This window comes from Mus caroli, unplaced genomic scaffold, assembly GCF_978045245.1.
Source record: "Mus caroli unplaced genomic scaffold, Mus_caroli_1 scaffold_4, whole genome shotgun sequence".
Classification (NCBI taxonomy): domain Eukaryota; kingdom Metazoa; phylum Chordata; class Mammalia; order Rodentia; family Muridae; genus Mus; species Mus caroli.
The window spans coordinates 33,941,456-33,962,035 of NW_028227259.1; the positions used below are offsets into that span (position 1 = coordinate 33,941,456).

General features: G+C 45.9%; 1 protein-coding gene across 1 annotated transcript; it reads left to right on the forward strand.

Annotated features, from left to right (window-relative positions):
* Positions 1–157: 157 nt before the first annotated feature.
* Gpn1 (GPN-loop GTPase 1) lies at positions 158–19,548 on the forward strand. Its single transcript, XM_021163496.2, has 14 exons — positions 158–291; positions 921–1,014; positions 2,725–2,764; positions 3,584–3,650; positions 4,702–4,739; positions 6,687–6,765; positions 6,945–7,039; positions 9,430–9,475; positions 9,954–10,100; positions 11,059–11,141; positions 12,639–12,678; positions 13,992–14,082; positions 17,196–17,303; positions 18,940–19,548. Exons 1-14 carry the CDS (start codon positions 181–183, stop codon positions 19,017–19,019), a joined length of 1,119 nt encoding a protein of 372 aa, XP_021019155.1. The 5' UTR covers positions 158–180; the 3' UTR covers positions 19,020–19,548.
* The last annotated feature ends 1,032 nt before the right edge of the window (positions 19,549–20,580 follow it).

The window sequence follows — 20,580 nt, forward strand, 5'->3', positions numbered from 1 at the left end:
AGGTTCGAGCGGTTTGGATAGTCTGGCCAATCGCAACCCTAAACTCAGAGAGGCCGAATCGTTCGACCAATCGTAGCCCTGTACGCAAGAGGACGGATTTTCTTACCAATCGCAGCCCGGAATTCAGAGAGCCCGCAGGCCGCAGGGCGATCCCAGAGCGGTGGGCGTGGCTGAGGAAAGATGGCGGCGCCCGTGGTTCCATCCGAACCCCAGGCTTCCGGGGCTCCTCAGCCCCCCGTGTGTCTGTTGGTGTTGGGAATGGCGGGATCCGGGAAAACTACCTTTGTACAGGTGACGTGCACCGTGCGGAAGCGGTAGTGGCGCCTCAGGCCCGGGAAGAAGGGAGGAAGTTGGGGGAATCGGAGGGTCCGGGCGCGTGGTTTTCTGGGGGCTGACCTGACTCCTCTCCTTCCCGAAGCCTCGAACCCTAGCCTGGGTCACTTGAGGCTGGCTCCTGGGCAACCTTAGTGCACACTTGCTACAGCTGAACTTGGCTTGCTGCGAATTGGCAGCTTTCCGAAGGCCCGGGCCTAAAGAGTAGGGGAGTGTAACGTCTACTACACTGGTTTGCGTGAAGAGTTGTGAAAGAATCACTTCGTTCGACCTACCACGTTCTAAGCGCTGAGAGTACAGCGGCAACGAGATCGACAGGGTTCTTGCTTTCACGGAGTGAGTGTTTTAGTAGAGGAGACAGGAAGAAAAAGCCCTTTGGAAGGTCAGAGTTAGCGAAGCCGTGATGGAGAATAGGAGACAGGTACTGGAACTAGATGGCTTTCAAACTCTTCAGTGTTGAACACGCTGAGGGAAGAAGGAGATTGTTACAGATTTTATAAGCATGGTCAGTAAAGGAATGGGAATTCTCGGATCCCTTTCCTATCCTTTGGTCATCACCCTCCAACCCTGGCTCCTTGTTTTTGCAGAGGCTCACAGGACACCTGCACAACAAAGGCTGTCCACCATATGCAATCAACCTGGACCCAGCTGTGCATGAAGTCCCCTTTCCCGCCAATATTGGTGAGTGCCTGCCCGCCTGCTGGCTTCCTTTCCTTTCCTTTCCTTTTCTTGTCTTTTCTTTCTAAGCTAGCTATCTACTTTTCTTTTCTGTGGATTTGCCAGAGTTCCCGAACAGGCTTCTTGCTTATGCAAATTTATCCCCCTCTTATGCACTATCCCCGCTCACCTCTCTCACGTCCTCGATGTGTGAAACCGTTGAATTGGTTTGAGAATGAGACATGACATTAGGTCGGGCTGTCACCTGACACATGAGTCCTTTGGTTTCTTTTGTCAGAGTTTATGAGATTAGCTGTAATTCACTCTGTAGGAAGGTTCCTTCCATTTCCAAAGTTGGGTGTGTGTAAGAATATGCACTGTTCTGAGGAGAGCTTTCTGATTGAGACTATCAAAAAGATTTAAGTATTGGTGTGATCCAAAGGAGCCTGAGGCAGAATATTTAGAGTTCAGAGTCAGTCCGACTTGCATAGCCAAACCTCGTTTGGAAAAAAAAGGTGGGCGTGAGGGGTAGATTTGTTATCAAAGTGTCTGTGATCCACTAACAGGGCTCTTGGATGTCCAGGCTTCCTGATTCCTAGGCCTTAACTGTCAGGGTTAGGGTATTAAGCTTTTTTTACCCCAAATATACAAATTGGGTGGGGGATCTTGTTTTGAGAATCATAGGTTAGGTCAGGCGGTGATGGCTCACGCCTTTAATCCTAGCACCCAGGAGGAAGACACAGGCAGATCAGTTCTAAGACGGCCAGGGCTACACAGAGAAACAAAAACAAACAAACAACAACAAAAATCATTGATCATTTTGGGAATATTGGGTAACAAATTTTCTGTTTAAACTAGAGGATAAGTATGTAATATTATTCATTTACAGACTGGTGGGTAGATTTGTTTTTATTCACTTTTATTTTATGTGTATGGGTGTTTTGCCACATGCTTGTCTGCATCTGTGTGTGTCTGGTTCCTGCAGAGGCCAGAAGAGGGCACCAGGAACCCTAGAACTGGATCTACAGAGAGTTATGAGCTGCCCTGTGGGTGCTGGGAACTGAATCTGGGTCCTCCACAAGAGCTTCAAGTGCTCTTAATCACTGAGCATCTCCAACCCCTGGTGGATAGGTTGTAGTCGATCTTAGTAGACAGGCTTATAGTTCCGATGTCTGTGAATTGCCTTCATTACCATGCAGCAGCTGGTAAGAAGTCTTTGCTTATTTTGTTTTTGTATGTTGGTATGCCTGTGCATATGTCCACTACCACTGAAATTGTCCAAAACCTGTAATGTTGTTTTAGACAATATCTATCATAGCTAAGAGCTTTTGGCCTAACCTTTTCTTTCTTGGTTTGTTTGAGACAGGTCTCTCTGTGTGGTCCTGGCTGTCTTGGAATTGCTCTAGATTAGGCCAGATTTGAACTCACAGAGATCCACTTGCCTCTGTCTCCTGAGCCCTCGGATTAAAGGTGTTTGCTTCCACGCCCAGGAGTGTAAAATTCTTCCTAGGGTACTACTTGGCAGTTATCTTTAGTCAGGAAGGAAGTGTGGAGGAAGGGATAAGAAAATGCTGGCAAGATGCAGTGGCACTTCTACAATCTCAGTACTCAGTCAGGAGAGCGAGGCAGGAGAACAGCTCGGGCCACTTGGGAAGCGCAAAGTCGGTCCCGACAAGTGAGGTCATGCTTCCGAAACTAAAGTCAGCCATTCTCTCTCTTTCTCTTCCCCCTCAGATATCCGAGACACAGTGAAATATAAAGAAGTCATGAAGCAGTATCCTTTCCTCATCGGCTGCGGGACTGACGTGGCCAGGCGAGCTGCTGTCTTTCACTGCTCTGGGGGCGTGGCTTTGCCTGTCAAGTTGTGAAAGTACAAGTAGAAAACTCACATCCTTTTAAGTAATCGTATTAAGAGGATAAGATGAATAAGATGAGTGTAGGAGAGATCAGAGATTTCAGTAATACCTTCTGTTTTCTTAACATCACTCGGACTGTAAGTGCTGTCACTAAAGATCCGAGATGTGTGGCCAGCTGTTACTGCCTGGGCCCAGTGAAGTGATGTTACGGTGGCGGGTGAGACAGTCATCAGTAAAGTTACTCACAGGAATTTAGACCAGGAAGCTCGGACAAATCAATTGAGCTGTCTGCTCATGCATTCGTTTCTGCATGACACCTGACTCTCTAAGCAACTCTAGGAGGGTCGCTTGCTCCGTGAGAAATGGAATTAAGAGTGTTACACGCAGCTGTGGCTGGCCTGAAACTCTAGATTACCTGCCTTCCTCTTCCTCCTGAATGCTAGGATTAAAGGTACTGAGCTACCTTGCCACGCCTGGCTACACACACGATTTTAATTGCTGATGCCCTCAACCTGTCACTGTTTGACACGTGTGTATTCACTATTGTCTTTATCTTGTGTGGCCGGTCCTAAAACAAGAGTTTAGCAAGTAAACACTGTGGTTGTGTGATTATCAAAGACTAGGTTGCCAGCACCTGTTAATTGAACACCAATACTATAATGTGTTGGATGGATGACAAACAGGTACTAATTGTATAATCTCATATGTGCAATTTAAATCCGTAACTGAATGTTCAGATATGGACTTGGGCCAAACGGAGGTATAGTGACCTCGCTCAACCTCTTTGCTACCAGATTTGATCAGGTATGGCGTCACTTACATTTACAGACGCGACACTGTAGAATTCTGACTCTTCACCTGCTCTAGCTTGATCACATTGGTATAGAAGAATGGCAGAGATGAAGAAATATAAAAAATAAGCAGGCGTTTTGTGTAGACCGGGAAATAGCCCACGAGTGAGGTGGGATAGTTCACATTTTATATTTATAAGAAAACAAAAGTCCAAAAGACCTGAATTCTTTCTCTGGCTTACTATCAGCTTATGGCGTCACACTGGGCCTGGAGATGAGGACACAGGGCACTGTGGTCAGCTACAGCAAGGAGTGATGTGATGGCACACTGATGCTTTCTCTCTCTCTCTCTCTCTCTTTTTTTTCTTTTTTAAAGATTTATTTATTTATTATATGTAAGTTCACTGTAGCTATCTTCAGACACTCCAGAAGAGGGCGCCAGATCTCGTTACGGATGGTTGTGAGCCACCATGTGGTTGCTGGGATTTGAACTCTGGACCTTCGGAAGAACAGTCGGGTGCTCTTACCCACTGAGCCATCTCACCAGCCCCCTCTCTCTTTTTTTTCTGAGACAGGGTTTCTCTGTATAGCCCTGGCTGTCCTGGAACTCACTCTGTAGACCAGGCTGGCCTCGAACTCATAAATCTGCCTGCCTCTTCCTCCCAAGTGCTGGGATTAAAGGCATGCGCCACCACCGCCAGGCGATGCTTTTTCTCTTAACAAGTATTTGTCATCCCTTATATATTTACTCGATCACTTACTTCCATGGGAGGGAGTTATAATCATAATAATCCGATTCTGCCACTGAGACATTAACATTTGACCAAAGCCAGGTCGAGTGTGCAAGGGACCACACTGTATCATTGACAGGTTGGGTCTGGGCTCTGGGCCATCTAGGTTGCAGTGCTGCGGCTGTGGCTCTGCTTCCTTGCATCAAGGAGTCCATTACTTGGTGTCCCAGGTTGTGTTTTGAGATGGTGCCTATCATACAAGCCATCCTGGTAGGAGCCTCCAGTGTTGTGTTATAAGAAGATCCTGTTATAAGTGACATCTTTTTCTTCTAGGTGATGAAATTTATTGAGAAGGCCCAGAACACATTCAAGTAGGTGATTTCAGTTGACTACTGGTTTATTGCCTGTCATCAGTATATTCTAGACTTTAGAGAAGATTGGGAGACCTTTGAACCCTGAAGCTGTTAACTGAGACAAAGTCATTAGAAATTAAAACAAAGAAAGGTGGACAAGGAAATCATATAACACAGAGGATTTCTCCAATTCCTGTGACCCCTCCATCACTCATGGTCCAATTTACATGACGAGGAGAAACTATCAGAGGAAGACTTGCTCACTGTTTGAGGAAGTACAGTCTGCCATGATGGGAAAGACATGAATTGTGTGTGTATATATAATCCTACTGTCATTTTTCACCATTAACTATTATTAAATTTTTAATATGTTTACTTTTTCTAAGGGAGAAAGATTTTTTTTTTAAAGATTTATTTATTTATTATATGTAAGTACACTGTAGCTGTCTTCAGACACCTCCAGAAGAGGGCGCCAGATCTCGTTACGGGTGGTTGTGAGCCACCATGTGGTTGCTGGGATTTGAACTCTGGACCTTCAGAAGAGCAGTCGGGTGCTCTTACCCACTGAGCCATCTCACCAGCCCCGAGAAAGATTTTTTTAAAAAAGAGATATTCTCATTATAAAAAAATTAAGATCATGGCTCGGTAGGCAGGGGCACTTGCCACCAAGCCTGATGACCCGAGTCTGGGTCCTGGGACCATGTGGTGGAAGTAGAGAGCTCCTACACGTTGACCGCGCTCTGGCTTCCATGCGGTCTGGCGCTTGCTGTGGCTCTGCACTTAGGCATGCACACTAAGTAAATGTAACAAAAAGTTATTTAAAAGGAATACATAATATTGGAAACATGAAACTGTCACTCTCAGTCCCAGTCTCAGTCTCAGATATATATTATATATATCCTGTTATCTAGTGATTGTCATTTTACCTATTTTTTATCTATTTCTGTGCGTAAAGTATTATTACAAAGATGGGAATCCCAGCACTCGGGAGGCAGAGGCAGGCGGATTTCTGAGTTCGAGGCCAGCCTGGTCTACAAAGTGAGTGCCAGGACAGCCAGGGCTATACAGAGAAACCCTGTCTCGAAAAACCGAAAAAAAAACAAAAAACAAAGATGGGGCTATAATTGAGGTAGATTTTTGTTTTCATTAGAAAAATAACAAAACAGGTTTTTGGGCTTTTTTTTTTTTTTTTTTTTTAAGATTGCATCCTGTGGCGTTTTCTTTATAAAATGTGTTATATTTACACACTGTGCATGGATCCCCATTATTTAATTCACACCTCTCCCCACTCACTCAGTAACCCTTGATTTCCCTTTCTGTTTCCCTGGTGCCTGTCCTGTATTTATTTTCTACCTTTCTTACTGGTTTATTTTCATGGGGATTGGACCCAGGGTAGTGAACATCCTAAGCCTATGCATAGCCTGTCTTCCATCCATGCCGCCAGTTTGCCTGTTTCTTAGCATATTTTTATTAAGATACAATTTACATGACTTCCAATTGTACAAATCAGTGGTGTCTAGTACATCCACAGTATTGTGCACAGGGCTGTATAACTCTCTGCAGTCAGTTTTACAATATTGTCATCAGTTCAGAAATACTCTATAGGCAATATTTCCCCACCCCCACTCCTCCATTTCTTCCTCCCCTCCCCTCGTTCCTCATCCTGTCACTAAGAAGTCAGGGAGTTGCTGTCTGGTTTTGCTAATGTTTCATCGGTAGTGCGGTACTTCTGTAATTATGAGCTTCCTTTCTGACTGTTTACCACAGCTTGCACTGTGCAGTTTCTTCTCATTAGCATATTCGATCTGGAGCAAACTCTCGGGAATATGCAGCTTTAGGGCATGGTGGGACTGTCTGGCAGTGCACAGAGGTTATTGCAGTCAGCAGACATTTAACATTCTCTGTGATAGAATATCTTCAGAATTGCCAAAGTCTAACATTCCTTTAATGGTCTCCTTGCCCCAGATATGTCTTGATTGACACACCTGGACAGATTGAAGTATTTACCTGGTCAGCTTCGGGGACAATCATCACTGAGGCCCTGGTGAGTGTTGGATGTTGTTCATGAAGGCATCCAGCAGGCTAGTATCTCAGGCTCTGTTCCCGCATGGGACTGACTGTGAGGGAGAGGGGCTCTGCACGCCCTGTCAACAGTGGAGGAAGAGAGTATGGGAGCAAGTGATGAGCCCTCTGATTAACCCTTCACTTACTGTGTGATTCTAGGCTTCCTCATTTCCAACAGTAGTCATCTATGTCATGGATACATCACGGAGCACTAACCCAGTGACCTTCATGTCCAATATGCTTTACGCATGCAGGTAACTAGACACTGGTGGGCGTAGGGTTGCCAGGTGTGCAGCTTCTTTCTCTTTCTCTCGTTTATTTCTTTCTTACTTAATTTATTTACTTTTATTTATTTATTTATTTATTTGAGACAGAGTTTCTCTTTGTAGCTCTGGCTATTCTGGAACTCTCTTTGTGGACCATACTGGCCTCGAACACATAGAGATCCAACTGTCTCTGTCTCCTGAGTGCTAGGATAAAAGGCATAAACCATCACTGCCTGGCTCCTTCCTTATTTGCTTATTTATTTATTTAAAAAGATTTATTTATTTTTATGTATATGAGTACACTGCATCTGTCTTCAGACACACCAGAAGAGGGCATCAGACCCAATTACAGGTGGTTGTGAGCCACCATGTGGTTGCTGGGAATTGAACTCAGGACCTTTGGAAGAACAGTCAGTGCTCTTATCTACTGAGTCATTTCTCCAGCCCCCTTTTTTTTTTTTTTTTAAAGATTTATTTATTTATTATATGTAAGTACACTGTAGCTGTCTTTAGACACTCCAGAAGAGGGCACCAGATCTCGTTACGGATGGTTGTGAGCCACCGTGTGGTTGCTGGGATTTGAACTCCAGACCTTCAGAAGAGCAGTCGGGTGTTCTTACCCACTGAGCCATCTCACCAGCCCTCCAGCCCCCTTTTTTATTTTTTTTAAAAGACGTTTATTATTTATTTGTGTGTATGTGAGCCTGCATGAGTTTATGTGTATCATGTGTATGCAGGAACTTGTGGGGGCTAGAAAAAGGCGTCAGATTTATTTGAATTGGAGTTACAGGTGGTTGTGAGCCACCACGTTTGTGCTGGCAGCTGAGCCTGGGTTCCCTGTAAAAATAGTAAGTGCTCTTAACTGCTGAGCCATCCCTCTAGCTTCACTGTATCTGACTGTATCCCTCTGTTGGTTTTTGTCCTGGATATAGTGCCCTGGGTTTGTGATCATTTGCATTTACTATTCAGTTGATTGGTGTGAGTTAGGGGAAGGCTAATAAAGGGAGACATGTTCAATTGGCATTCTCTCTCAGCATCTTCTCTCCCTCACCTGTCAGAGAAAGAGGTGGGAGTTACTCCCAGCTGGGAGAGACCCAAATCTGGATAGAATAGAGTCCTCTGGTGTACATGGTGTTTAAGTTTTGTATAAGTAGCAAAAAAAGTGTTACATTAAGAGACACTAGGAATAAAAAGTTTTATCCAAGCCAGGTATGGTGTTGCGCTCATAATCAAGTCAGGAGATGAAGGGGGCAAATTCCAGGCCAGTGTGGACTAGGGAGTAAGACCTGCCAATAGCATTAAGAACAATAATAGCAGAAAGATCTTAGCATCCAGACGTGGATTATTTTATCCCAAATGTTGCATTGGGAGAGCAAAGATGCTTCATTGGGTGACGTTGAAGGAGAGCGCTAAGGAAATTGACAAAAGTTAACTTGGGGAACTTATGATAGGTCTTGGAATAAACATTATATTGGATACAAGAAATCCTGATCCACCTAGAGATTTCATGAAAGAGAACATTGTTCCACAGTCATATTATCCTGAGTGGTCACTTTATAGTGTCCGAATAGCCCAATGTCAGAGGACTGGGAACCTAGCTCAGCAGTAAGAGAGTGTGCCGCACGTTCAAGGCCTGGGTCAGCCAGCAGGACTGCAGACACTAAATCAATAAAGGGGAAGGGAAGATGAACTTTGAAAACAACTCCTGATGCATACTCTTAAGTATATATAATTTTCTCTTGTCCCTTTACCTCAGTAAATGTGAGAAGTTTTCAACCTGTAGGAGAACATTTTTGGAGACTGGGGCTGGAGAATTGCTATAAATTCCAGGACCAGCCTGGTCTGCATACTGTTATGTTCTATGCTGGTGTAGGCTACAAACTGCTTTATGTGTAAATTATATACATTTACATGGCGTTTGTGTGGATTAAAGGAGATACTATATACACATATAGAAGTGGCTAAAGAGTAACCATCCAATAACGAGTACTCAATAAATGCTCATTCCCTCCATTTGGGTAAAAAAAAAACAGAAAAGGTTGTTAATAAAATATTAACAAAAGATCAATATCACCATCTGGTATGGGCTTGGAGGGTCAGTTTCTGGCTGGATGTTGGTGGTCATTTCCCTTTGGGAGAGAGAGACTGAATTCTGTCTGAAGGTTTTCCTGTTCTCTTAGTCCCTTGAGCTCAAGTACCTTTTAGTTATTTTTGGAAACAAGTATTCTCTCTATGCCCAGGCTGGCCTTGACCTCATGAACTTCCTGCCTTTGCCTTCTGAGTGCTGGAAGTAAAAATGTGTGACATTCATTATGCCTGGCTTAAAATGCTTTTACTAACTCTGGTTCCATGGTTGGTTTTTCTTTTTGTTTTTTCAGCATCTTGTACAAAACCAAGCTGCCTTTCATTGTGGTCATGAACAAAGTGAGTGGCACCAGCAGTCTGTGGGGATCTCAGCATGCCTTTAACAGCCTTGGCTGTTAGAAGGTTTGGCTAGCAGGTGTGAAGAGGACTTCAGGCGCTGCCAGCACATTTGATTTTCCTACAGAAAGTCACAGGCACATTAGGGAAGTGGAGGCTGCCACATGGAGTGGGTATTTAGTACTGTCTCTAAATCACCTGAAATGATTGTCGGGTAGACAGAGTAACCTGTCAACCCTAGTGTACCAGTCATCCCGCAGCATCGGGGATTCTGTGTCGGTGAGGAACAAGCAGTCTACTGCAAATACTGATAGATAGATGTCTTTATGGTTGGTTGTAGTGGTGCTGGAAATGGGGCCAGAGAAGGTAAATCTATAGCTGATTAGTTCTTGACTGTTAGCACTTAAAGAAAGGTTTTTTGCTATGGGTTGGTCCATGACCTTCATCCAGGTTGCTGACGACCGCCTTCTCTCTGGCACAGACTGACATCATTGACCACAGCTTTGCCGTGGAGTGGATGCAGGATTTTGAGGCTTTCCAGGATGCCTTGAACCAAGAGACTACGTACGTCAGTAACCTGACTCGGTCCATGAGCCTGGTGTTAGATGAGTTCTACAGCTCACTCAGGGTAAATTTTACCTCCTCCTCCTCATGCTGCCAGCGGCTGCGGATGGCGTCTTCCCGCAGCCTTACCTGGCTTTGAACCAGCGTTGAATGGAGTGCTTTACATTCTGTAAGTGACCTCCATACTTCACTGTGTCGTAAAAGGTAGTTCACGGGCTGGGATGCAGCTCGGTGCAGAGCACTTCTCTAGCATGCAAATTAAGGAGACCTGTGCTTGATCCCCAATATTTCAGAAAAAGGCAAAAAGTCTGGAGCTTCACAGGCCGCACAGGAGCCCTCGTCAGAGTTTGTGATGCGGTTAAGGGGTCCGGGGAGAAGTGACATAGGCCAAGGGGAGGTAGGCAGTTGGGTCTGATGGTCGTGAGGGGAGATGCAGTGAGTGTTTGTGGAGGGTGTAGCCTATGATTTACACTGAAGGAGGAATAAGGTTTGTATAAGTGGAGCTGGGTGTGGGTGGCCCAGAACACGCAGTGGTATTGAGAGGACAGAGAGGATGAGGTTTGGTTTGATGGGGAATGAAATTGTGCAAAATGCTCAGGTTTGATCCTAATTCTATTCTATTCTTTTCTTTCCTTTCTTTTTTTTTGGGGGGGGGGTTGTTTTGTTTTTTTGTTGTTTTGGTTTTATTTTTTGAGACAGAGTTTCTCTGTGTAGCTCTGGCTATCCTGGAACTCACTCTGTAGACCAGGCTGGCCTCGAACTCAGAAATCCGCCTGCCTCTGCCTCCCACGGGTCGTGCCACCACTGTTCAGCTTAGAGGTTTCTTTTAAATTGTTGCTTTTTGTTTTTTTTCATTGACTAATTTTTATGGATTTCTGGCTAGGTAGGCCGATTTATTCAGTTTGGGCTTTGCTTTTTCCCAGAGATGTCCTAAGTATCCAAATGTGTTTTATGACTCTTTTTAATGACAGAGTTCTAGAAGCAAAATGCTCAGTATTTTAAAATATACTGCTTCTCGGCAGGTGGTGGGTGTGTCTGCTGTGATGGGCACTGGCTTCGATGAACTCTGTGCTCAGGTCACCAGTGCTGCAGAGGAGTACGAAAGGTGAGATGGGGGAGGGGCAGTCGACGCCCTGATCTTCTTACCCACCATTCTCGTCTAGCAGTCTTTTTGTCAGCATTTACAGGTTCTGTGTAAGGTGTATTTGCCTTACACTTGTACTCGACCAGACCACACTCAGGAGTGACATGTTAAAAAGACAGAAGTGTGAAGTGTTGAGTGGACTGAGAGGCTACGAGGTGGGGGTCATCCAGCCTCCTCTGTAAAGATCCACTTGTTAGACATTACAAGCTTTGTGGGCAGCATCTCAGTTCTGCATTGTATGACAGAAAACCTGTAGATAGTTTAGAAACTAATCGCCTGCAGAAACAGGCACGCCGTGAATCTGCCACCCGTGCCGCTGTATTATTTGAGGAATATTCAGCGTCCTATTAGTTGCTGACAAATAGAGACACTTCATAAATGCCAGCTACAGCTGCTGCCATTGTCAGTGGGGTCCCATTCCCCTGAAGGAAAGTAGAGCTGGCATCTCTAACCCGAGAGCATGACCTCATAGACTGCTTGGTAGCATGCTGCTCATAAGGACCACATCATGGTTGCCAGGCAACATTATTTTCCAGCTGGTTAACCATCAAGAGTTTTGTGTGTGTTTCCGAGGCTGGGGTTGGCGTCTGTTCTGTTGTCACTCAGGCCCATCACTTCCTCACACAGTGGGCTTCCCAAGCAGCAGCCCATCTTCTTGCCTGCTTCCTCACACTCTCAGTCGGGGTGCCCCATCGTTAGTCTTTGCAGCACAGCTGTCAGTATAGCAGGGCACAGAGGCCTTTAATATTTAAAGCGTAGGCCTTCTGCTGGGCAGTCTCCCAGCTACTCTAACATCCTGCCGTGGCCAGCTCTACCTCTCTGCTCCACTCTGGTTCAATTGCTCACCTCCCTGTCCCTGTGTCTTCCCACTTCTATTTCTTCTCCCAGTCTCCCTCTCTCTTGTCAGAAGACGCGCCCTCCTTTTCTACCCAGCTATTGACTATCAGCTCTTTATTACAGCCAATCAGATACAATTCTAGATTGCCTTAGATAGGTGAGGAGGAGTGAGACGTTGCAGAATATGAGACAGGTGATGATGGCCCTAGAAGTAACAGTATCAAGATTCTGCCAGCATTGAGTACACAGACACACCTTCCCATGTGTACCCCATGAGTACACAGACACACCTTCCCATGTGTACCCCATGAGTACACAGACACACCTTCCCATGTGTACCCCATGAGTACACAGACACACCTTCCCATGTGTACCCCATGAGTACACAGACACACCTTCCCATGTGTACCCCATGAGTACACAGACACACCTTCCCATGTGTACCCCATACCCCAGCAGTTGTTGAGTTCCTCAGAGGTACGCTCAGCCTCGAGGACGGTGTACAGGGCACTTCAGGGAGGTCAGGTCTTTTGTCCGCTTTAAGAAAACAGAAGCAATGGGTTCAGGATGGGTGGTGTGGGTCATTCAGAAGAGGAATTTAGAAGGCGTGTCTTTTTCCAGGGAATATCGTCCTGAATACGAGCGTCTGAAGAAATCACTGGTAAGAGGTAGATGATGTGATTTAGAGCTTTCCGAAGGTCTGCTGAACCCGCTCAGTCCTAGCCAATCACCAGAGACTGATAGGGGAGTTCTGATTGGAGAAGTTGGGGACCAGCTGGCATGCTGGCCTGGGGTGTAACTAGCACTTGGTAGTAGGGATGGAAAGGAAAGTTTGGGGCCAGCCTCAGTTACGTGGTGAGTTTGAGGCCAGCCTGGACTACATAAGACACCCCCAAAACCAAGGGAAAAACCCTGACCCTAAACCCTAACCATAACCCCCCCCAACCATAAACCCTAACCATAACCTCCCTAACCCTAGCCCCTAACTCTTAATCCTAACCCCCCTCACTCCTAATCCCTAAACCCTAACCCTAACCTGCAGCCATGTGATCCCAAATCCCATCTCAGATACTCTTTTATTTACATCGGTAATTGTGTGTGTTGTCTGTGTGCAGACAGGCCTCTGAACAATCCCCGCCCCCCTTTGTATTTGAACATTTTTTTTCTTTCGCCTCATTCTTCTGATTCTGGGATTACAGGCACGATCCACTACACAGGCTTTGTATCTGAATTTTTAAATATCAGAATTTTGCTGAGATACATATACTAAGACCTTTTTCTGTCCCACCTCCCCCATTCTCTGAGGTCAGTTTAAAGGGTGGTTGTAGGATTTTGAAGAACAGAGCAGTCTCACAACTCGTACCCAAAATGTTCAAATGGGACTGCTGCACTGGGTCGGTCCTTTGTCACAGAGCCTTCTTGAGCTCCACTTGAGGGTTGTTGGGTCATGGTATAAGTTCTGAATGGTTTAATTCATGCGACAGGAAATCTGCTGTCTCTTGGGCCCATGCACCACACTGGTTCATCTCCATATCTGTCATCCTTTACCAGCCTCTATTGTTTTTATCATTTCAATCTCCTCCTCAAAGGCTGGCGTCGTGGGACTGGGGACTGGTTGAGTATCTGCTTAGCATGCACAAAACCCTGGATTTGTTCTTTATCACCAGACAAGCATGATGGTGACTCCTGTTCAGTCCAGGGTCATCTGTGCTTACATAGTGAGTTTGAGGGTGGCCTACACTGCATGAGACCCTACCTTTAAAAAAAAAATTACAAATGTATTTCTGTGGGGGGTGGAAAGTATATGTGGAGGTCAAAGGATAGCTTGCTAGAGTCAGTTCTCTCCTAACACGTGGGGTCCACAGATTGGATATAGGTCATCAGATCACAAGCACATGTACCCGCTGAGCCGCCTCAGCAGCCCAGGATCTCTTGTTTAACTTGAGGACAAATCTCCCCCCGCCCCCTTTACAGGCAAACGCCCAGAGTAATCAGCAGAAGGAGCAACTGGAGCGTCTTCGGAAGGATATGGGCTCCGTAGCCCTGGACCCAGGGCCCGGCAAAGGTATTGGAAGTGGATCCACTCAGCAGCAGCATATGTATAAACGAGCAAGAGAAGGATAGGGCATATGGAGACCTGCGTAACATGTCTGTAATGTGTCTGTAGCGTGTGTCTGTACGTGACCTGGGACAGAGGATACCAGAGGATGGTGAGCACACGCCTCACACTGCTCCCAGTCTTGTTTGAAAGGTTTTGTATTTCACTTTGGCAAGGGACTCTGGCGTTTGTTTGTTTGTTTGTTTGTTTGTTTACAGTGCATTGTCCCTGAATTTTAGATATACAGAAAAATTATGTCTTTAGTACAAAGAACTACTGTAACCACTGAAAGTCCCAGAATGTTAAATCTACGTTTTCTTTCTCTCCTTTTCCTGCCACATGTGCCTTTACATATCACATAGTATACATCACTTTTTCCTAAATTACTTAAAACTCATGCAGATAGAGATGCAGTGTTCTTTTATTTTGGATCTGTGTATTTTTTCTAAAAATAATGTTATAATTTTATAAAATCCCAGTGCAGTTACGAAAAATGAGATTAACATGGGCACAGTATTATCTAATACGTGGTCTTAGGTGTGGCCATTCCCTTCAGAGCAGACTTGGCTCATCAGGTGTGGGACCGAGCACCCTTGTCCAGTTCTGCCTAGCTGGCCTTGGACTGTGCGTAGTCTGCTGATTGCTTTCCTTAAATGCCTGCACATTCCTCAAATGTGGCAGTCTTAGAAAAGGCTTCAGTGTCTGCTCAGGCTGCTCTCCCTGTACTGTGTCCTCTCCCTGGCTATTCTTGCATTCACTTGTCCATATGGACGTCCACACCAGCTTACCTAGCTTCCTGGAAAGCTTTTGTGTCAAGGTTTCGTTGTGCTCCTAAATTAATCCAGGAAGAGCTGACATCTCTGTGGTCTTGCTTCTTCCTCCTCAAGAGCAGGAAGAATTTTCGTATTTGGCAGGTCTTGAGTCTTTCTGGAATGTTATCTTGCGTATGTTTTGCATATTTCTCATTACATTAGTGAGTGGATTTTATCTTCTTTACTACATGCTGTTTTACTCTGGTAACTGGTAGGGGTTTGTGCTGGTTTTTTCTTGGTATTTGTAACCTTCCCTCCTTCCCTCCCTCCGTCCCTCCCTTACTCCTCTTTCTTTCCTTCATTCTGTTATTTTTATCATTGACCCTCTGTGAGTGTCTAGGATGTGCTTATATTAAAATATATATACTCCTGGGGCTGGAGAGATGGGTCAGGAGCTAAGTGCACTTGCTGCTCTTGAAGAGAACCCAGGTTCGATTCCCAGCACCTACATGATGGCTCACAACCACCTGTGACTGCAGTTCCAGAGGATCCAACAGTTTCTTTTCACTTCCATGGGCAGCAGGCTTGCTTGTGGCTCATAAATATACATGTAGGCAAAACACTTGTACATAAGAACTAATGTAAAGAAATCTGAAAATACATATATATTCCCTGCCTCCTAAAGAGGCAAAATGACGGACTACCCACAATAAGCATGGTAGAGCTAAGCTGTGGTGGTGCACACCTTTAATCCCAGCACTCGAGAGGCAGAGGCAGGAGGATGTATGAATTCAAGGCCAGCTGGCTTATAGAGTAAGTTCTTAGACATCCAGGGCCACACAGAGAAACCCTGTCTTGAAAAAAAAAAAACAAACAAAAAACAGTATGGAAATTTGTTGCAGCTCAGTGAGACCCAAAAACCACATAAATGGACTTTATTTCTTTAATATAGTCTAAGTTCCATTTTATTTATGTATTTATTGTGGCAATATATTATATCTTCTATTTTTTTCACCTTTTAAGAACAGTTTTTTCTTGGGGTACTTTATTTCAAGAATGAAGCTTCTATTTGTGACCTTTGTTCACTTATGTCTCTGTCAGAGATCAGCACAGGGGAACCTGCCTGGGTACGCAGGAACTTGAATGTTTCTGTGCTGTTCTCAGCACAGACCTCACTATCTTCTGTGTGTACGCAGTGAGGTCCTCCAGAGTCACTCGTGGCTACCTGAAAAGGCAGATGTCAAAACTGCTGCTGCTGCTGCATCCAGATGAGTGTTGGAGGGGAGGAGAGTTTCTGTGGGTGACTTGAGACAACACCAAGTATATTTGGGTATTTCTTAGTTGGGTGTGGTGGGAAGCATTCACTGCTAGCTAGCACTTGCTGGCATCATCCTGTGTACGACCATAGGCCTCTGAGATCACCCACCTCTCCAACTGACAGGGTCTTCCTAGACAGCTCTGGCTGTCCTGGAGACCAGGCTGGGCTCAAACTCACTGCCTGCCTCTGCCTCCCAAGTGTTGGAACTAAAGGTATGTGCTACCTCGCCCAGTTGGCCTCTGAGATTTGTTTCTGTCCTGTTAATACCTTCAGTCCATCTTACACCCTCCCCAGCTAAGCTCCCGGCCTCACAGGCTCCTGGACGGTGGGCAGTGAGCACAGCCTCTTACAGTTTCAGGTCCTCATAGAAATTAACTTCTACTGAGTCCTGTGCCAGGAATTCTTGATTAGACTGTTGTCTCATCTCAGGGCTTAGTCCTCATTCACTGAGTAGGGAATGTTACCCTCCCCCCATTGCTTGAAGGCGGCCTGGCTGCTCTACCCTGACATTTCCCCTGTACTCTTTTTCAGGCCTCCCTTGAACCTGTTCTCCACCTAGAAGCTTTATTGCCCTGTCTTATATTTCCTCTTTCTTGGAATTTTAAAGCATAGCTTCCTCCTGTCTGTGAGCCAGTACAACAGAGTGCTGGGGTTCAGAGACATGTTTCTCATGTTTTCCCCAGTAGAAGTGAGGTAAACTCTATTAGGAATGACCAGTGGAGTTACATTTAGAAAACAAACTCTCGCCTGGCAGTGGTGTCCCACGCCTTTAATCCCAGTACTTGGGAGGCAGAGGCAGGGAGATTTCTGAGTTCAAGAACAGCCAGGGCTACACAGAGAAACCCTGTCTCAAAAAACCAAAAAAAAAAAAAAAAAAAAAACCAAAAAACTACAAACTCTCCCGCATGTCTGTTGGTCAAGCGCACTCTCATGCTGCCCTCTGATCAGCATACCAGCTCGGAGCTAGCTCAGAAGGCACACATGTGTACTGATCAGTGTTTTAACCCTAGGCAACGCATCTCCTGTGCTGGATCCTTCTGACTTGATCCTGACTCGAGGAACCTTGGATGAGGAGGATGAAGAAGCTGACAGTGACACGGATGACATTGACCACAGAGGTGAGAGGCAGCCGGTGGACATAGCAGCTGCCCCATCCACTCAGGAGATTGTCACTGTAGAGAGGAGATCCTGAGCAAATGGCCAGGGACAGGGGAAAGGGAAGATGGTAGAGCACACAGCGCCAGCAAAGGGTTCCATATGAAGAGTTCTGACCTTGCTACATGTTCTAATTTCTTTTTTTTTTCTTTTTCTTTTTTTTTTTTTTTTTGGTTTTTGGAGACAGGGTTTCTCTGTGTAGCCCAGGCTGTCCTGGAACTCACTCTGTAGACCAGGCTGTCCTTGAACTCAGAAATCCACCTGCCTCTGCCTCCCAAGTGCTGGGATTAAAGGCGGGCGCCATCACTGCCAGGCCGTGTTCTAATTTCATTCTGTTGGTGTGGCAAAATAGCCTGATGGAAAGCAATGCAGTGGAGAAAGGGGTTGTTTCCGCTCCTATTTGCAGCTTCCATGCTGTGGAGGGGTCAGGTGACATGCACAGCAGGAGCAGGGAAATGAATGCACGCCCCTCACTTGTCTTCGTGTGCTCAGCTTGGTGTCTCTGCCGCACAGGACAGGACCTCTGTCTAGCGAGTGGCCCCCACACTGTCTTGTCACTTCTCCTGAGGTTGACTCAGTTGGCAGGTGCTGCTGTTTCCGTGTTACCGGTATTTTGGTTGATTAGTGGTGAAGGCTGTACCCCAGAACTACTTACCTGCTAAAAGCATTGATACTGAGCGACATCCTGAGTCACTCACCCTGGGGGGGGGGGGGGCAGCAGGCTGTTTCCTGAGCCCTCCGGGTGACTGCTGTGCTCATTGCAGAACTTCACAAAGCTATTTCATGAGCCCCCTTGCTTCTGCTGGGGAAAACATGAGAAACATGTCTCTGAATCCCCAGCAATCTGTTTTACTGGCTCATAGACAGGAGGAAGCAATGTTGAGTTTTAAAGATGTGGTTTTTTTTGTTTGTTTCCTTTCTGTGTGTGAGTGTCTTGCCTGTGTATCTCTGTGTGGACTATGTGAATGCCTGGTCCCCACAGAGGTCATAAATCCCCTGGAAATGGAGGTACAGATATCATGAGCCACCATTTTGGTGCTGGGAGCAAACCTAGGTCCTATGCAAGAGCAACAAGTGCTCTTAACTGCTGAGCCACCTCTCCAGCCCCAAGTGTTTGAGAATTTGCCAGTCACCTGTGGTGGTGCTCGGCTGAGGCTGTGAGTGAGTGGACTCTTCTTTCTCTGGCCTGCCTGAGCAGACCTCATATTAGGAGTTTTTGACTTTGATGCGGCATGTTCTAGAAGCCATTTCATTGACTGAGGGTATAAGTATGTAATTCCTTAAAAGTCATTTCAGCCAGGTGTGGAGGCGCATACATGCCTATAACCTCAGCGTTGGAGAGACAGGCAGGAAGACTATGGGTTCTAGGCCAGCTTGGGATTCATAGCAAGTCCCTGTCTTGAAAAAGTGAAAAATAATTTTAAAATGTGGTCTCTCTCTCTCTGTCTCTGTCTCTCTTCTGTCTCTCTGTCTCTCTCTCTGTCTCTCTCTCTCTCTCTCTGTCTCTGTCTCTGTCTCTCTGTGTGTATGTGTGTGACAGGAGCTCTGATTCATTGTCTACTATGAAGGTTTTAAACACAGCACCCTTGTCTCCTGCAGTTACAGAGGAAAGCCGTGAAGAGCCAGCATTTCAGAACTTCATGGAGGAATCAATGGCACACTGGAAGAGGAACAAGTAGGCCCTCCCACCTGCTGTACAGCTCTGATGTGCTGAGTCTCCATGCAGAGGACATCCTTCCTGTGAACCAGGGCTGCAGTCAAGAGCAGTTTTCTCCCAAATGGTGACTTCTCTGAGGGAAACTGGACTTAGATGAAGTCTGGTTGAAGGCGGAGCTGGCAGGTGGATGCCCATTCTTGGGTAGCTCCTCCCGATATTTATGCAAGGATGTATTCTCACCGCTCTGGAAGCTGAGAGATAGCTGCTGAGCCTATAACTTCAAGTATCATCGTTTGAACTCAAGTATTTCTGCTGCTGCTGGACAGAGAGGATGTCTGTCCCAGAGACGCTTTGGATCTTGACTAGCTGGGTCTGTGGGCACAGCTCCTTAGCGCTGTGTTCCTACTCTGCACCCCAAATTGCTATGTTTGTACAGAGGGGCAGCACAGTGCCCTTGGCAGCCAGGTGTGATGTGATCTGTGCTCACACGAGGTAGTCCATTTTCAAGAATACTGTTAGAATGGTGACTTGGATAAAGATTTTGACTTTAACTTTGTGGTAAGCTTTCCTGTTATGATTTGATATTAGAAAGTATGTGATCACTAATAGATTTCCCACTATTAGTTATGACCAAGCCTTAAAGACATGTCTGGTAGGGCATAATGCATAGTAGGTTAGTTTCCCATGTCTGCCCACCTAACCGTGGCCAAAACCGTGTCCTTCTTATATTGTACTTAGAACGACACAAAGCATTGTTTGTGACCAGGATTTGGTCCATTCAGTCCATTCAGAGCTAGGATTTGCCCTGGTTCTCAGGAGTGTAGTCTCTGCACCAGCAGTAAAATCACGAGCCAGGCAGTTCTTACGGATATGGGGGTGGGGACGCAGCGGGCTGGCTTATAAGCCTTCCAAGTGACTACTGTGCTCTTTGCAGAACTGTTTCAGGTCAGCCTGTGACTGAACCCCAGGCCAAGTGAATCAGCCACCCAGTCCTCATAATGCGCCTTCTCAGGCTTCTTACCCGTCTTCCTTTTTTTTTTTTTTTTGGTTTTTCGAGACAGGGTTTCTCTGTGTAGCTCTGGCTGTCCTGGAACTTACTCTGTAGACCAGGCTGGCCTCGAACTCAGAAATCTGCCTGCCTCTGCCTCCCTAGTGCTGGGATTAAAGGCGTGCGCCACCACGCCCGGCTTTACCCGTCTTCATATGGTGCCTTTTCTCCAGGATTATTTCAAAGCAACACAGAATTAAATCTTACCATTAATTATTTAATATTCCATAGTTGGTGGGAAATGCTGATCTAAAAAGCCTCACCTTTTTCTTTTCTTTTTTAAAGACCTTTCTGCCAGGTTTCGTGGTGGCTGTCTTTAATCCCAGCATGTGGGAGGTAGAGACAGGTGGGCTTCTGTGAGCTCGAGACCTGTCAGGGTGACATACAGAGTGAGACTATGTCTTAAAACAGAAGAGACCTCTGCCCCCTGAGTGTGGGATCTATAGGACTGGGCTATCATGCTTGACCTATTCTTTAAGGGGGAGCCATACTACGCAGAGCGTAACTGACATACTCAGCTCTTTTCCGTGGTGCC

Excerpts from the sequence above, each read along its gene's own strand:
- Gpn1 (XM_021163496.2), top strand. The coding sequence starts at position 181 with ATGGCGGCGCCCGTGGTTCCATCCGAACCCCAGGCTTCCGGGGCTCCT. Across the intron at positions 2,765-3,583 it reads TATAAAGAAGTCATGAAGCA|ATATGGACTTGGGCCAAACG; the intron begins GTATCCTTTCCT and ends CTGAATGTTCAG. Across the intron at positions 3,651-4,701 it reads TTGCTACCAGATTTGATCAG|GTGATGAAATTTATTGAGAA; the intron begins GTATGGCGTCAC and ends TTTTTCTTCTAG.